Source organism: Plectropomus leopardus, chromosome 14 (genome assembly GCF_026936395.1).
Source record: "Plectropomus leopardus strain MGB_pleo_1.0 chromosome 14, ASM2693639v1, whole genome shotgun sequence".
Classification (NCBI taxonomy): domain Eukaryota; kingdom Metazoa; phylum Chordata; class Actinopteri; order Perciformes; family Serranidae; genus Plectropomus; species Plectropomus leopardus.
This window is the reverse complement of record NC_142189.1, coordinates 14783083-14798875: the sequence shown is the minus strand read 5'-3', so window position 1 is coordinate 14798875 and position 15793 is coordinate 14783083. Positions and strand designations below refer to the sequence as shown.

General features: G+C 39.0%; 1 protein-coding gene and 1 long non-coding RNA gene across 3 annotated transcripts in view; one reads left to right on the top strand and one right to left on the bottom strand.

Annotated features, from left to right (window-relative positions):
- The window catches only part of LOC148187443 (uncharacterized), a 125309-nt gene that overhangs the window by 17117 nt on the left and 92399 nt on the right, over positions 1-15793 (bottom strand). The gene's annotated exons all lie outside the window — the stretch shown is intronic.
- Positions 1717-5962, top strand: ctsl.1 (cathepsin L.1). 2 transcript variants are annotated; one of them, XM_042500640.2, is made up of 9 exons: positions 1717-1824; positions 2114-2218; positions 3183-3325; positions 3478-3675; positions 3766-3957; positions 4203-4368; positions 4489-4594; positions 5528-5631; positions 5758-5962. In XM_042500640.2, exons 2-8 carry the CDS (start codon positions 2119-2121, stop codon positions 5625-5627), a joined length of 1005 nt encoding a protein of 334 aa, XP_042356574.2. In that variant the 5' UTR covers positions 1717-1824; positions 2114-2118; the 3' UTR covers positions 5628-5631; positions 5758-5962. The 2 variants fall into 2 exon arrangements, with proteins under 2 accessions (XP_042356574.2, XP_042356575.2); XM_042500641.2 differs by having other exon boundaries at positions 1729-1824; positions 2118-2218.

Below are 15793 nucleotides of genomic sequence, written 5' to 3'. Positions count from 1 at the left end.
TTATAATTCATATATAATTATATATTACATTTGGCTATATTTCTGCAAGATGAGTACTTTCCCATTTGATTAAGTACAAATACTTACATAGTTTTACTTAAAACAAATTTGAATGCAGGACTTTTACTTGCAACTAAGTATTCTGACATTGTGGTATTTTTACATTCGGATACTAAGTAAAGGATCTTTTTAGTTTTCATGATCAAGTCTTCCAAAAATTAAATAAAACCAAAGTACTACATATGAAAAGTTTTTTTTCTGTCTCTTATATATTGTGTGCCAGCAGATTTCAACGAAAGGAACCGCAGCATGTGTACAAACACTACTGACTTCACACCCTGTCGCCACACAAACAGGCAAAAACATGAGACAAGCTCAGAGAGTTTTATGATGTCTGTAAACTTTTAGCTTAGCTCTCCGTTTTTCCTCACTTCACAGCATCTTTATGGTCTTAAGTATTGTCATGAAATGAATGCCTTGTGACAGATGAGCAGACAAGCAGGGAGACGAAAGGCAATCAGGAGGTTGGGGCAAAGAGACAGTCCGACAGCTAAAGTAAACTAAACTAAACTACTAAAGTAAACTACTGTGGAAAAAAAAAAAAATCTGAATATATTGCTTAGAAAAAATGTAAAAGAATTTATAAGATCAAGAATTTAAACTTTAATTGCCATCACGGCTGAGTGAAACTTATTGATAAGATAAACTCAGCTCTGGTTTCAGCTTTGTCATTGTTATTCAGTCTCCCTTGTGTATTTAAAGGCTAAATAATACTTCCACTGATGTTTCTGACAATGACGGATCGGTAAAATTTGCAAAGCAAACAAACCTCACAGCCAAGCTGAAAACAGGATGTGTGCGTGGAAACAGAAAGGAAATCTTTAACAACTGTCAGTGGAAACACTCATGAATCATAAATCAAACAATATCAAATGAAGAGAAAAGTTACATTTTTCAGAATGTGCGTGTATATATTTGTCTGAGTTCACTGTATTTTAAAAACTCCAAAATCCCTAAAAATACTGACGTTGAAGGCAAAAGGTTCTCAGAAGTTTGTGGGCATGTGTGCATTTGTTTCTGTCTCTAATAATGAATGAAAAGAAAAAAATACTTCAGGCCACTATGGAGGAGTTTTTTTTCCCTTGCTTTCTATGGGGTGACTCAACTTCAAATAAAACCTGATAATTTATGTTAAACGCTCAAACAAACACTGTGGGTGTTTGCTAAAAAAACACCTACAGTATCTGAGAAAGAAAAACAGCTTCATAAGCTACCTGCACATTTTTCCAGCAGGGAAAAGAAAAAAAAAAGTTGATCAGGTTTAAACTAAAACGTGAACGTGAACGTGAAACGTGAAAGAACGTAAGCACATGCATAAAGTTACTGTATGTGTCTGTTTTACATTTTCTTTCTTTTTCTTTTGAGAATTACTCATCAATATGTGACTGGAATCAGAAAAAATGAACAAACTTCCTGTTGTGAGTGTGTCCTAAACAACACAAAGCTGAGTGACTGATGGTGACCTCACAGGAGATTCTGTGTAACTCACAGTGTTAATATTCTTTGATTTGCTGAGGTTGAAAAAAATATGTTTCCCAAAAGCATAGCATCATACAAATTTCTTATAGCATGTAATCACTTCCTATTTTAATGATTGACTGGCCTCCCTTCTCTCTCACTTTATGGGTAGCTGACAGCCACCTGACTGAACATACTGCAAGTCATAACTGTTGTCAGCTATATAAGAACGTCTCTAACACAGCCCAGCATCACCGACAGGTGAATATTCCTCTAACTTCTCCACAAATACCGACAAAGAGGCAGGTAAGCAGCTGCACACACAGATAACAAGACACACACAAACAGACAAGCATACACACTTCCTGTACAGCAGGTGCACTGATGAAAACAAACAGAGACTCATACAGAGTTTGAGGGAGTGATGACACAGAGGTTCAAAGAAAGCGGGAAATAGAGTTGATACAAAGGAAACGTGCATTTGATGTCTCACGTCACCACATTTGTGAGACAAAACTGAAGTGAAAGAGTCTCAACCTGTGTGGTTTCCTGCAAGTCACAAGGGATCAGTTTGATTTTTCTGCTTGTGTGTCAGTCAGGATGAAGCTGCTGCTGGTTGCTGCTGCTGCTCTGGCCGTGGCCAGCGGAGCCAGCATCTCTCTGGAGGACCTGGAGTTCCACGCCTGGAAACTCAAGTTTGGTGAGACTGGTCTTGTCAGACTATTTTCTCATATTATGGTCTTTTGTCAAACATTGTAGATTCTGTTGTGTTCATATCGTAAGGAGATACTGCCCGCGAGGTTTGCCTAAAGCACTGGTTGCCAGCCAGGGGGCCCCTGGCTCCCCAATTAGGGGTCACCAAATACTCAAAATTAAAGAAATAAATCAGCATTTCATTCATTTCTGTAGAAAACCAAATGAAATTGATATTTTCAAGGGTACGATGACAACCTGAACACAAACTTTACTAACAGAGCCTCCATTCTCTTTTCTAACCAGCCTTTTCCTGCTGTAGGAAAGCACACAGTTAAAGCAACCAATCGACCAATAACAGTGGCCAAGCCTCGTGAACATTAAATTTGTCCAAAAAGAAAAAAAAAAGAAAAAAAGAAAAGCCCATTAAGTATGTATTAATATTAGATTGAAAAAAAAACCTACTACTGACAGAGAATTGTAAGAAAAGTTCGTAAAAATATCAGGAAAACTCATCTCAGAGGAAATTCTCAGGAAAAAATCTGCTCAAAATTCATCTAAATCGCTTATTTTACACAAACTTATTACATTCACTATTTCAGTTAACTGTATAGTCTTTCTGAACTGTTATTATGTATTAAATATAATATAATATAATATAATATATATATTATAATATATTATATAATATATATAATATAAAATATCCGTTAAATATCTCATAGTCAGGGGTCGCCGGTTTACTCAATCAAAGAAAAGGGGTCCGTTAATGGAAAAAGGTTGGGAACCACTATTCTAAATTAAAGGGATTTGAAATCTGCCTTCATGTTTAGCAGTTTACAATTGACATTTGTTAAGTCAATAATGGACATCTCTTTACTAAAAAAAAAAAACTTGCTTACTTGCTTAATAATTTATCGTGATCATTTTCCTCACTTTTCTTTCGGATTATTTCCATCTCTGACTGGCAGGACGCTCGTACAACTCTCCATCAGAGGAGGCTCACCGCAGGGAAATCTGGCTCACCAACCGCAGGCTGGTGCTGGTGCACAACATCATGGCTGATCAGGGCATCAAGTCCTACCGCCTCGGCATGACCTACTTTGCTGACATGGTATGCACAGAAAAACAGAAATGTGGTTTCTGATGTCAGCTTTGAACTTTCAATATTTGTGACATAAATGTAATTTGGTTGCAGTCATCTTGTGAGGATACAGTCAAAGAAATTATGAATGAAGTTAACAGAATTTTGTCCCTCTGCACCAGGAAAATGAAGAGTACAAACGCCTGATTTCCCAGGGCTGCCTGGGCTCTTTCAACACCTCTCTGCCTCGCCGCGGCTCTGCTTTCCTGCGGCTGCCTGACGGAGCTGATCTGCCCAACACTGTAGACTGGAGGGACAAGGGATACGTCACTGATGTCAAAGATCAGAAGCAGTGTGGCTCATGCTGGGCCTTCAGCACAGTATGTACAAAACTGTGCCCTCTCTGTTGGTAATGCAGGAAACTTTACACAACTGTCTCCCATTTTCAAATACACTTATATCTCTGACAGACTGGCTCGCTGGAGGGTCAGAACTTCAGGAAGACAGGTAAGCTGGTGTCTCTGAGCGAGCAGCAGCTGGTTGACTGCTCCGGCAACTACGGCAATATGGGTTGCATGGGAGGCCTGATGGACAACGCCTTCAAGTACATAATCGCCAACGGAGGGATCGACACAGAGGACTCCTACCCTTATGAGGCAGAGGTAAAAAAAAAACTAAAATGTGTTTGACAATGTTTTTGCCAGAGCTGAAGATGAACATCAACTCCTTCAGACTGTTAGAAATGATGACCCTCCATGTAAAAGATGTGCAATACTGCCATCATGTGGACTAAATGTATATTGGCCCAAACAACACAGTACATGGAAAACCTTTTGTCCTCTCATCTACACTTTCCTTCACAATATGTTAGTATGGTAATAACTGTGAAATATTTTCTTTCCATCAGGACGGTCGCTGTCGGTACAACCCTAACAATGTTGGTGCCACAATGACAGGATATGTCGATGTGGCGCCAGGTGATGAAGACGCCCTGCAGCAGGCTGTGGCCACTGTCGGACCTGTGTCTGTGGCTATTGATGCTTCTCATGCGTCCTTCCAGCTGTACCAATCAGGTGAACTCCTTTAAACATTGTTCTGCCAAAAATTGTTATATGAATAAGAAATAGGATATACTTTTTTTTTTAAAAAAACGTATCTATATGTTAGTCTGACCTGTGTTTGCGTGTTTCCAGGAGTGTATGATGAGCCAGACTGCAGCAGCTCAGACTTGGACCACGGCGTCCTGGCTGTGGGTTACGGCACTGACAACGGGCATGACTACTGGCTGGTAAAGAACAGGTAAACACCCAAATGTGTTTGTAACATTTTCACATGCTAGAAATGTATCCCTGCATCCCTGCACTGGCTAACTGTTAAATACAGTGCAGTACTGAGTTCAAGGTTCTTTTATTTGTTTTTGAAGTAAAACATGGGCTGGCACCTGTGTACATCTAATATCTTCTCTGCCCTTATTCCAACTCTAGGCCTCTTCTATATACATAACAATGTCTTAACTGTCCCACCATCAAGGTTACTTGGTAACAGAGACCATGGATTTGTGGTGGCTGCTCTAAAGCTTTAGAACAGTCTAATATTTTATTCAGTAAGATCAAATAAAATTGACCTAACCAGTTTTACTCTACTTTTTTCTGTTTTGGTTATAAATTTTTGTACATATTATGAAATTGCTTTGGATTTTAAACCTCCATTTATTGTTGCTATGTGCCTTTTAAAATTTGTGTGCTTTTCTGGTGATCAATTTTCCAAGTTTAAAAAAAAAAGAAATAGAGGTAAAAAAAAATGCCAGAAGAAAATATTTTTTTGTGAGAAAAAAATAATTTTTTGGCGAGAAGAAAACCTTTTTTTTTTCACTGGGTTCCACACATGAAAAAAAAAATTCTTGCAAAAAAAACCCATATAAAAAAAAATTAAATGGGGTAATAGTGTAAACTGTTTTCCTGTTAGCACTCAGGTCAGTAGCTACAGTGGAGACTGAATGCTAAGTTGCTGTTTTTACAAACGTCTTATTTATAGCTGCCAAAATGAAGTGAAACTCACTCAGGATGTTGTCAACCTCTTAAACTGCCCCATTACTCTGAATCGCTGCCATTATTTCACCTCCGTCAGAATACAGATCATTATGTCTCTAGATGCTGTTGTTGCTAATACTGTGATTATGATTCTTCACAGAGAGCAGCTGAATATTAAACAGTAATGTGTGTGTTTCTCTAGCTGGGGTCTAGAATGGGGAGACATGGGATACATCAAGATGACCAGAAACAAACACAACCAGTGCGGCATCGCCACAGCATCCAGCTACCCGCTGGTCTGAGCAGGTGAGAAGAAAATTCCCAATATCTCAAGTGCTTTTTGATATATACTATTTACTGCTATTTGAGATAGATATTCTGCAGCTTATTGTCCATTAACTGGTTATTGTTTATGTTTATTGCATTTTTCAGGTCCAGGACTTTCCTCAGTGAGAAGGAGAAAAGTGATGCATAATTTACTTTAATTTCATAAAGAAGCTGAGTTATTGAACAAGTTGTCATTTTGTTGTTCTGTGGAAGTTAGTAGGGTACAGAGTCTGTATGCACTTTTAATAGAATAACATTTTTTAGGAAGATTGTAAATAAATGTAAAGAAATAAAAAGATACAAAATTAAACATTTATGTGTCTATGTTTTTGCTGCTTTTTATTGTGTACTCGTATATAAGCAGGACTGTGTTGATGGGAAGCCTAATTTGTTGCTCTACTGAATTTCCACTTCAAGTTTGGTCCACCGCTTTAATACAAAGTGAAATTTCTCACATAGTTGGATGTATTGCCATGAAATCTTTTACAGACATTCTTTGATCACAGGAGAGAAGGCCTGAAGTCTGAACTGATCCCTGACTTCTCCTGTAGTAATACCATGGTTAACATAATTTGTTTATTTTGGTGAAATGTCTCAGTTAGGACGGTGGTTTGTTATTAGCAGTAGGGGGCATGTGCATGATGAGCATCTGCTACTTATAAATGAGTACTTTTCACAACAAATGTTTGTCAGTGTCAAAGGTCAATTTCAACTGTTGACTATTTTTCAAAGTAAAAACTCTCATCAATTATGGATTGCCATGAAATCTGGTGCATTTATTCCTGTTCCTTAGTTCCATCATCAGGTCAAAATCTGAAGTTGTTCATCACTGTGGTTTATGCAGTTCAACAGGAAGTGCTCCAGGCTTTAAAGGCAATAGGAACCCCATTAGTGAGTCCTAAAACCCAGAAAACCATTAACATTGCAGCACCTCAAAGTCAATAGGTTTTTTGTTAGAAGCCTAAAATAGGGTCTGTGGTTAACATAGGGTTTCACATTTTGTTTATGACGTAAAATACCTCAATAAATACCACACTTGTGAGCCTTGTTGTGGTGGCAACGTTAAATCATGCGAGCATATTGTAGTTTGTTTATAGCCCAACATTAGCCTTTTACTTCTGTCGATTGCATTCACGCTTCAAATTTAAAAAAAAAAAAACAGTATTCATTTGTGAAGATTATCTTGCTGAACAAATGATATGAGTATCATAAACGTTTGTTAACCACAGAATTTATTTTAAGCAATAATCCAAAATCTAATGGAAAAATCCCAAAGGCTTTTTGACAAGTGAATGAATCAGGGCGTAGCTAATTTCGGCATCAGCCTACAGAAACACGTCATCCCTTGAGCACTCTTTTTGACACTGTGGCCAAACTACAACTTCTGGGTCCATCACGTGACACCACTGGACCCAAAAAAGACTTTTCACCATAACCTTACACCAAGAAAGAGACAAGTGTAAATCAGAGACATTTTTGAGCGTCAACGATTGACTGCGTCCATATTCTATGAGAACATAAAGAAGCTTGAGCTCACTGCAAACAGTTTGCCCTTAGTCAAGGCTGATGTGTTTAACAATGTGCTCCGTGCTAAATATGTAAAAAGGGGCTTTTAACATTTACACTTGCTTTAGTCATGGTTTTCCAGATGTCTGCACTTCAAGAGAACTTTGCTTGAAGACAAGTTGAGTGTTTATAGAAAACATATTTCTGAGAGCAGATTTTATCCTCATATCTCGGGGCTTTATGTCAAATCTGGATTTATTGCTTATACCAGTTTTGACTGAAATAAATTATTCACTAAAAACAACTATGTTTGTTGTTCAACTAGTCGGATGTTTTTCAGATGCTGTGTCTGATACCGACTGCTGCATGTGGCCTTTGGCTCGCAAACCTCAGGCCAAACATAAAAGCTGTGGGCAGGGACTTTTAGAGGGGAAAACTCATTTCGGTAAAGGAATATCCCCTCTTTGCTTTTTTCCTTATGTATTTGGCCTTTTCATCCAATTGGATAGAATTTTCTTGCTTTACTTTTTCGGATACAGTGATACTTTCTTTAGCAGTCGGCGGTTTGTAAAAGGTTATCTCAGATTTGTTCTTCACATGCAGGTGGGAATGCAGCCACAGGAAAGGAGGAAGAGGTAAATGTGAAAGGAGATCTGGGTGTTAGATGTGAACATGCAGTGAAACATAATGACAGAGCTGAAGAGAGTGAGGAATTATACACTTTTGTGGTTGAATCTCTCGTCCGGTGTGGTTAAAAAGCCATTATGGATCTTAAAGAAATATCTCAGCAGTATGTATTTTGATCTCTGTTACCTTCAATATATTTTACAGACAGTTTTTTTCTTTAAACATTAGCTTCTCATCCTGTTACATCTTTCCCGTGTGATGCTTGAGCCACCCAATCCTTGATACTCTGTTTCCATGCAAACTGCAATTATGACACTGAAGAAAAGGAGAAATAAAAGCACATTTTTTATCCTCATCTTTCCAAACAACTGTTGGAATACTAAATAATTTCTCATTTACTAAATGAGTCTGGATTGTGGGAATAAGTCATTGCTAATGAGCAGAACACAAAATGCTCACAAAGATGAGTCAGACAAATGAATTCAAGCCTGTGCTGCGCACTGGCAGACTAAACACACTGTAATATGAAAAATCTCTCTCAAATATCTTTTTTTCTTTCCTAATTTAGGTTAGGTAGTTTGGTTAGTTTGAAATTGTTGTTTTATTAATCGCAGTATTGAGTTTTTTTGCAAACAACCCAACTGCCAAAAAAACATTGTACATTTCTGCAAACCACAGATTCACTATATTTGCACACTATTATGTAGCAGATAAATTGAAACGTTATGCTTCAGCAACGCTGTGGTTAATATATGGTTAAGTTTATGCACAAAAAATCACTTATGATGTCTTGGTAAAAAAAAAAAAAAAAAAAAAATGCTTTTATGTGCCACTATTACCGCTGATGGTTGCTTTAAAATCTGTTCATTTGGAGCCTAAAAATCAGCTGGAAACACAGCAATTACTCGCTAAAACACAACCGGTTTTGTTGTTTTTCTGAACAGTTGTTTGCAGCTTGGCAAGCCTCTCACCTATCACACCATCCACTATCATATGACATGAATGAAACATGCAAACGTTATGTATTCATGCTTTGCAGATATGTTCAATGCTAACTTTTTCTGCTGGTGGCTGTGCGATATAACAAACTATCTGTGTTTATTTGAAGTTATTTGGGGCTGTTTGGGGTTGTGGTTTGGCCAGACAATATATGCGGTTCTCCTTTATGTCAGTTAAGTCTTGTTATACTTTTGTTTGTATTTAGTTGTTTGTTTTTAGTTTTTTAGTATTCAATCAGTTGTTTTTTTTCTCCTGATGTCTGTGAGGACTAATTTAAGCTAGTATTCAATTCTTACTTTGTCTTTTCTCTTTTTTTTTTGGTAAATAACTTTTTTTGAAAGCTAAAAGCTGTCTTCTTGCTTTCTCCCTCACCCAGAAAATAACCATATTTACAGTCAGTCAGTTAATGCAGTCTTACCTCAAATTTGTGGAGAACACTGTTTTTTTGTATGCCTCCACAGGAAACAGCAAAAACTATATAAAAACATCTGTTTACAAACTCTCACAAAAGTGCTGCAGTATAATCCAAGTCTCATTTATCCAGTCGTTTGCTCAGTACTTTCGAAACATGCATTTTTGGCTAAAACCTTCCTGTTTAAACCTGAGCTGAAAAAGTAACTCTCTACATGAGACTTGAATTATACTGCACGAGTTGTGTGAGAGTTCGCAAACCGATGATTTGATATAGTTTTGTTGTAAAGTGCTATACCCAATCAATCATTAAATCAATATGTTTGTCATTTTTCATAATGGCATGCATTTTAAACAATGTTAATATGGCATGAGTAACTGATTTACAGATAGACATTTTGTTGTTGAAGCAGTTTTTTAATTTTCATTTTCAGCTACTTATTTACTTGTTCTCACTTATTGCTTTTTTAAATTGTCTTTTAAATGCAGTTTTAATGTTTTCCTAATGTCTTATGTTTAATGTGTTTTAGCCCCCTGTAAAGCTCTGAATTGCATCTGAATGGTGCTATATGAATAAACGTGCTTGCCTTTCACTGATCTTGCCTCCCTGTTGTTATGCAGTTTATTGTTTTTAATATTACATGCCGATATAACTTTGTTTTGCAAACACTGCTTTTTTTCCCTCCGCAGCTCTGCCCTGACTCACACCTCCCAGACACAGTATAGCTGCTCAGGTAACATCTGTGCGACCTTTTCGATGACACCAATTAAATTCACCCATCAAGGTCAAGTTGGCACTCGAACATTGTTTCCAGGAAAACATGTACCACCTCTTATTAATACAAATTTGCAGTACCCACACCATGTGTGTGTAAAGTAATGCCATAATGAAATCCTTCTTTCAACAGTAATTTGTAATGCTTCGGGGGTTTGCGTGTAATCCAACTAAACAGCAGTACTTAAGTCATTATTCTTACATCTCTATTGAACCTTAGGCAGTGGAAGGTTGCCTCACTCATCTGTAATCCATGAAAGTCGGCTATAAATAAACTTACAATTCTTGAAATTATTTTGTTAATTTGTCATGGCCATTCAGCCGAACTGCATTTAATTTTACTGCACGCAATGGAGCTGAAAAAAGTTCAGTGCATCAACCTGACTTTGCTTAGTGGCAAAACACAGTAACAGATGATGCCAGCTTCTCAGTCTTGCTTTGAATACTTTATAATCTGCTGGAGAAAAAAAAGATCAGTTGACTTTGCTTCTTAACATCATCAGTTAGATTAGAAAATGGTTGTTCTCATCTTCCCATGAGGTGGAAGACATCTGTTTTAATCATACACAATAGTTGCCTCAATGTAATTAATGAAATCACATTAAGTGATTGTAATTTTGCCATTCTAAATGTCACATTAGGTCTGGTTGTGACAATATTTGATGGGAGGTAGAGAAGCACTGAGGCAGGGATACGGAGAGAAAGGGGGGGGGGGGGGGTGGGGGGCATATTAAAGGATTTAATCAGCTTGTGTGACAAAATGTGACCTTGACATCTTACTTTTTCCTCCCTTGGCTAGAGCAAGCGGCAGCAGCGAGAGCTGCCATGTGGAAGCAAACAGACACGGCCTACGTAATTGAAAGAGAGATTTAAATTATCTTTTGTCAGGCTAGTCTCGTTACAGAAGACCTGGGAAAAAAAACATTTTATCAGCACCGGAATTGACAGTATTCAGCCAATTAGGCCTGAATGATTGTTATCCGGTGACGTTATCGTCATCATCCCTTTTATTTTGGGAAGTATGAAGGACGGCATTAGAAAGTGGAAAAAGCAAAGATGAAAAAGCTCCCAGACAGAGACAAAGGGAAACAGAAGGAGGGCGCGTAAGAGGTGAGGCAAATTAATTGGTTTTGCTAAATCCTCCTCAAACAGCAGAAGCCAATGTGGCTCCACAAAAGGCCATTACTGGTAATCAATTTAAATCTGTTTTACCCTTCCCAAGGAAACCAATTAGGCAATTTAATTTGGCTTTTTTGATTCACAGCATAACCACTGCACAGGATAGGACGTCCAATTCGCATCCTGCAGGGAGGCACAAGTGAAAACACTGGGAGGTGTTGCTGGAACAAGCAAAGCTATTGATCTGAGGGAGGCTGGGAGATCCAGGGAAGAGTGAGGAAGATTCACAGGAAGCATGGCAGGATGATGGATTCATGAATTTAAATTTTGCTAAGAAAATAGCAATCCTGCTGTGTCCGTTTAAAACTGCCTCAGTAATTAAAGCTTATTGCAAGTTCAGCTTTTAGCTAAATATACACATTCAGTTTTCCAGTAAATATGACTCCATGTTTAAAGCAGTTGATCATTTTTGGCTGAAATTTGGTGTTAGAAGAAGATCTTTTTAATGTCACTAGATGGCAGTACCTGACTGCTGATGATTATCTCAGCAGTTTGGGGTGCTGTGGCCTGGCTTCAGTCCTGCAAAGCTCTGGTTCAAAGTCAAATGTACTCCTCTGACTCTTGCAGACACATGTCCTTGGAAAACACACAGTACATACAAACATCCGTATATCCACACATACACACAGAGACTGCTCTGTTTTCCTGCATCAGTGAAACCATTACACCGTAACAACGCACACACCTTACACTGAGCTTAATCAACAATGTCACCGCACAATTTCAGCAGATTGGCTGTTGGGTTGGTGTGGAGGAAAGTGTCAGTCAGCCGTGTCACCCATCATAGCGAACAAACAGTCCCTCCTTTGGGGATACACACAGGGCCGCGTTTCTGCGCTCATGTGTTATCCATCTCCTGTTATGCCTTCTGTGTGTGTGCAGCTCCCTGCATGTGTGGTGTGTTTGTGTGTGAATGGGGAAATGGGATGTCTACTGGTTTGTCATGGTAATGGGGAACATGTGTGATTGTGACAGACAGGAGTTCTGGATGACCGCACACAGCACTGAGGCACGTGCACACACACACACACACGTACATATTGGCCTATAGAAAGCTCAGAGACTGAACATGTGAACAAGAGCAGAACTTTATGAAAAATAGCTGAAATTACTTTATAAATACTGAACTGTGCAGAAATCTTAGGCCACCACAGATCTGTTGTAATAAGGATTTTTTTTCTCAGTCTCTTTAAGTTACAAACAAAGAACACAGACAACACGTACAATGCATTAAAACACTGAAAAAGTCAGAACAAAATTGTTTCTTCAGACTGAAGTCAATATTTAGTGTGAAACATCGAAACCATAACAAAAGGTTGCCCAAATAATCAGTACTGAGCTTTAGACATGTCTTGAATGCAACCTGGTGTAAATACACCAGACGATTAGTATTGTAAATCTCAGATTGTCTGCCCAAGAGAGTTGAGACATGCTAAGTGGAAATGGAGGGCACAGTAAATACTTGCAACTTCAGTGAAGTGAAGTTGTTTTATTCTAAAAAAAAATAAAAATACATGTTTCTAGTTGTATTTTAGTAAAGAGACTACCAAGAAATTAATCTGTATGATCATTATAACCTTGCTAAAATAAAGTTTATGGTGGCCTAAGAATTTTGCACAGTACTAGTATTTTATGAAATGAACCCCAATTAGGAAGACAATAATCCATACTCGAGCCTCCATCTTGCTCTTTTAAATCTTTCCTTCCCTATCTATGTCCCGTTTTCTTTCCCTCGTTTCCTCTCTCAATCCTCTTCTAGCCAGCTGCATTTCTTGGACAGAGCTACTGGCTGCGGTCTAAGGGAAGCGAGTGAAGCTAACCATTTGAGAAAAACAGCCCTGGCAAGGCCAATTACACCCAGACAAAGCACTTTGCATGTTATTGTGTTAGGGATTCATGCTTGATTGACTGAATGGGTTCTAATGAGGCTGGGGAACGACGTGCAAGAAAGGAAGAAACACTCCTCCGCTTCCCCTGATGGATTGTATCACCCCCACACTCATGTATAGACAAGCACACGCAGGTACAAACACACTCACCGGTGCACGGTTACAGTGCAAAGGTGAGGAATCACACTGGGAACACACTTACAGTGAAGATGCACGCAAATCTGCACTAAACCGTTCTCAGGTTAAAGCTATAAAGTTGTTCTGTGTGTGTCTGTGAGTATGTGTGCAGTGGGTGGCAGATGAAGAGGAGATCGTGGAAAGGTAACTTGCTGTATTGCCTCTGCAGATGCTCCTATGTGAAAGCCTTACTCCCACTGGCATCCTTTTATAGTATCACTTCACTAAGTAGAGTTGGATATAGCAACAGATGGATTGGTAAAGCCTACAGCAGTGATAAAAAATGTCGGCCGTTATTCTTGTTGGGCCTGTACAACAGATGTTAGTTTTATTTCAGTGTTTTGTTGTGCGCCGGGCTTCGACTCCACTAAGTTTCACATCTTTGAAGTTTTTTTTTGTTCTCCGTCTCAGTGGAATGAAAGTTGAAACAGATAATACTAGCCACAGGCTAATGGAAATAACACATGCCAGCTATGAAGTTTGCAAGATCACTCTCAACGAAATACAAATTGAAAATGAAATTAGCAAGCAACCCTGGTCCAGTCTATGAATTTTAAAAGGTAGGTATGAGCTGCATGTATGGAAGACGCAGAGGGCGCAAGCACAGCAGCAAAGTAAGAGACAAATTGCAAATCCTGGCAAAAACGTTTGTTGTTTTTAAATGTGCTCTATAAATAAATGTGCCTTGACTTTAGATTTGATTTGGCAAAATAAAAAAAATAAAAAAAGACTTGCGAATTGAAAATGTGATTAAAACTGTGATTAATCACGATAAGCTGCTGAAATTCTGCAATATATCGCAATTTTAAAAATGAATCATTTGACAGCCCTAATTTAAAGTAAACATCGTAATGTAAGAATAGTTATATTTACTTTTTCAAGGTTTCATCTATATCTATCTATCTATCTATCTATCTATCTATATATATATATATATATATATATATATATATATATATATATAATCGGTTTCCGATTTTCTTCGTTTGTATTTCAGTGTTAATTTCAGTGTTTGCTGAGAGTCCTCTGAGGAATATTTACTACAGGCTTCTCCTCCTTCTTCTCCCGCTTTCACAACTCTACCCTCCACCGGCTCGTCCCCTTCTCCTCCACATCCCTCTCATTCATCATCTCTCGTTGCCCCTCCTCTCCTCTCCTCCCTCTCACTTCTCTCCTCTACCTCGTCCATCTCCCCTGCCGTGCCGAGGTCAGGGTGAGGGGTCAATTGCCCGGGCGCACCACGGAGCCTGTTCTTGAAGGAGTAGTCATGTATCTGCTCTCTGTCTTATCCTTTTGTTTTATATTGCCTGACAACTCTTTCCCGCAGGAGATGGCCTCACTTTCACACGCAGCAACCCGCTCCCTGCACATATATGTTTGAGTTTCCAGATGTGTGTGTAAGCAGGTGTGGGTGGATGCCTCCGTGAGTCCTGTTGTCCTTTGCCTGCCCGCTTTTGCCTAGCCTTGTTTATTTGCCCTTTTATGGTTCCTCTTCTACAACTCTTTTCCTTTCCTGACCTTATTCTCTCTCTGCCTTTCCTCCTCCATCGATAGCCAGAGCTAATAAGGCAATTAAAGCCTAATTAAAGGAGTCTTCAGAGAGAGGGAAGGTCTCGGGCAACTTCACGAGGGTAAGAGAGCGCTATGTTTACTCGTGTCTCTGGCGAGGTCTCCCTCGTTCTCTCCTGACCAACACAATAACAAAAAACGTTCTGAGATAATGAAAGGCCTGAGGAAAAGTACTCACAATCGCATCACGATTTTACAGTCTTCAGATTTACTTCTGTATTTTTAGCGGTATCCAGAAACGGGTAACATGAGGTAACTAGCTAATTTGTTCAGCTTCAAGTGTATTTATCTAACCAGCGTCAGCCCACTCATTGTTGTCAAATTTGCCAGCGCAGATCAAAGAGCCCATGTGTGGCGCGTCAGCCAGGTTACCTCTGCGTGGCACTCTGATTCAAAGTCACGGATTAAGGCAAAGTGGGGGAGAGGGGGGCTCAAGGCCATGTGGCAGACAATCATCCTCTCACTTTGGGATGTGAGCTGCTCGTCATAAAGACGGTCTGCGATGGATCTGGTTTTTTTTTTCAGACAAACATCCCAAAGCATCCCTCACATCCCGTTGCATACGATCACTGTGTGCACTTGTAGTCTGAAACAAAATCTTTACCCCTGATTTAGAAGGCACTTACAATGCATTAGCCTTGTGGTAATTACTAGAAACTCAATTAGAAGAAACCGCTGAAGACCAAGACCAAACTGGAGGGCTTAAGCTGCAACGCTGGTAAATGGATTTGGAGTTAATTTAGTGAGTCAGAGGGTGAAACAGCCATCAGTGATGTTTTAAGCTGCAGCAAGCAACCTGAGCGCTCAGAGCTCGCTACTGTAGGCTCATCTCCTCTGCAGTCTGCTCTCAATTGGCATTCAGCTTCACTTGTGGTTTGGAGTGTTACAATTAAATTGCTCTGGGAGTTTATTTTATTTTACGCACATGCCTGTATGCACACGCCCGTGCATGTCCGTGCATGTGACAATCCTTCATCCAGCTTTCATTTATTGGTATAATATTTCTCAG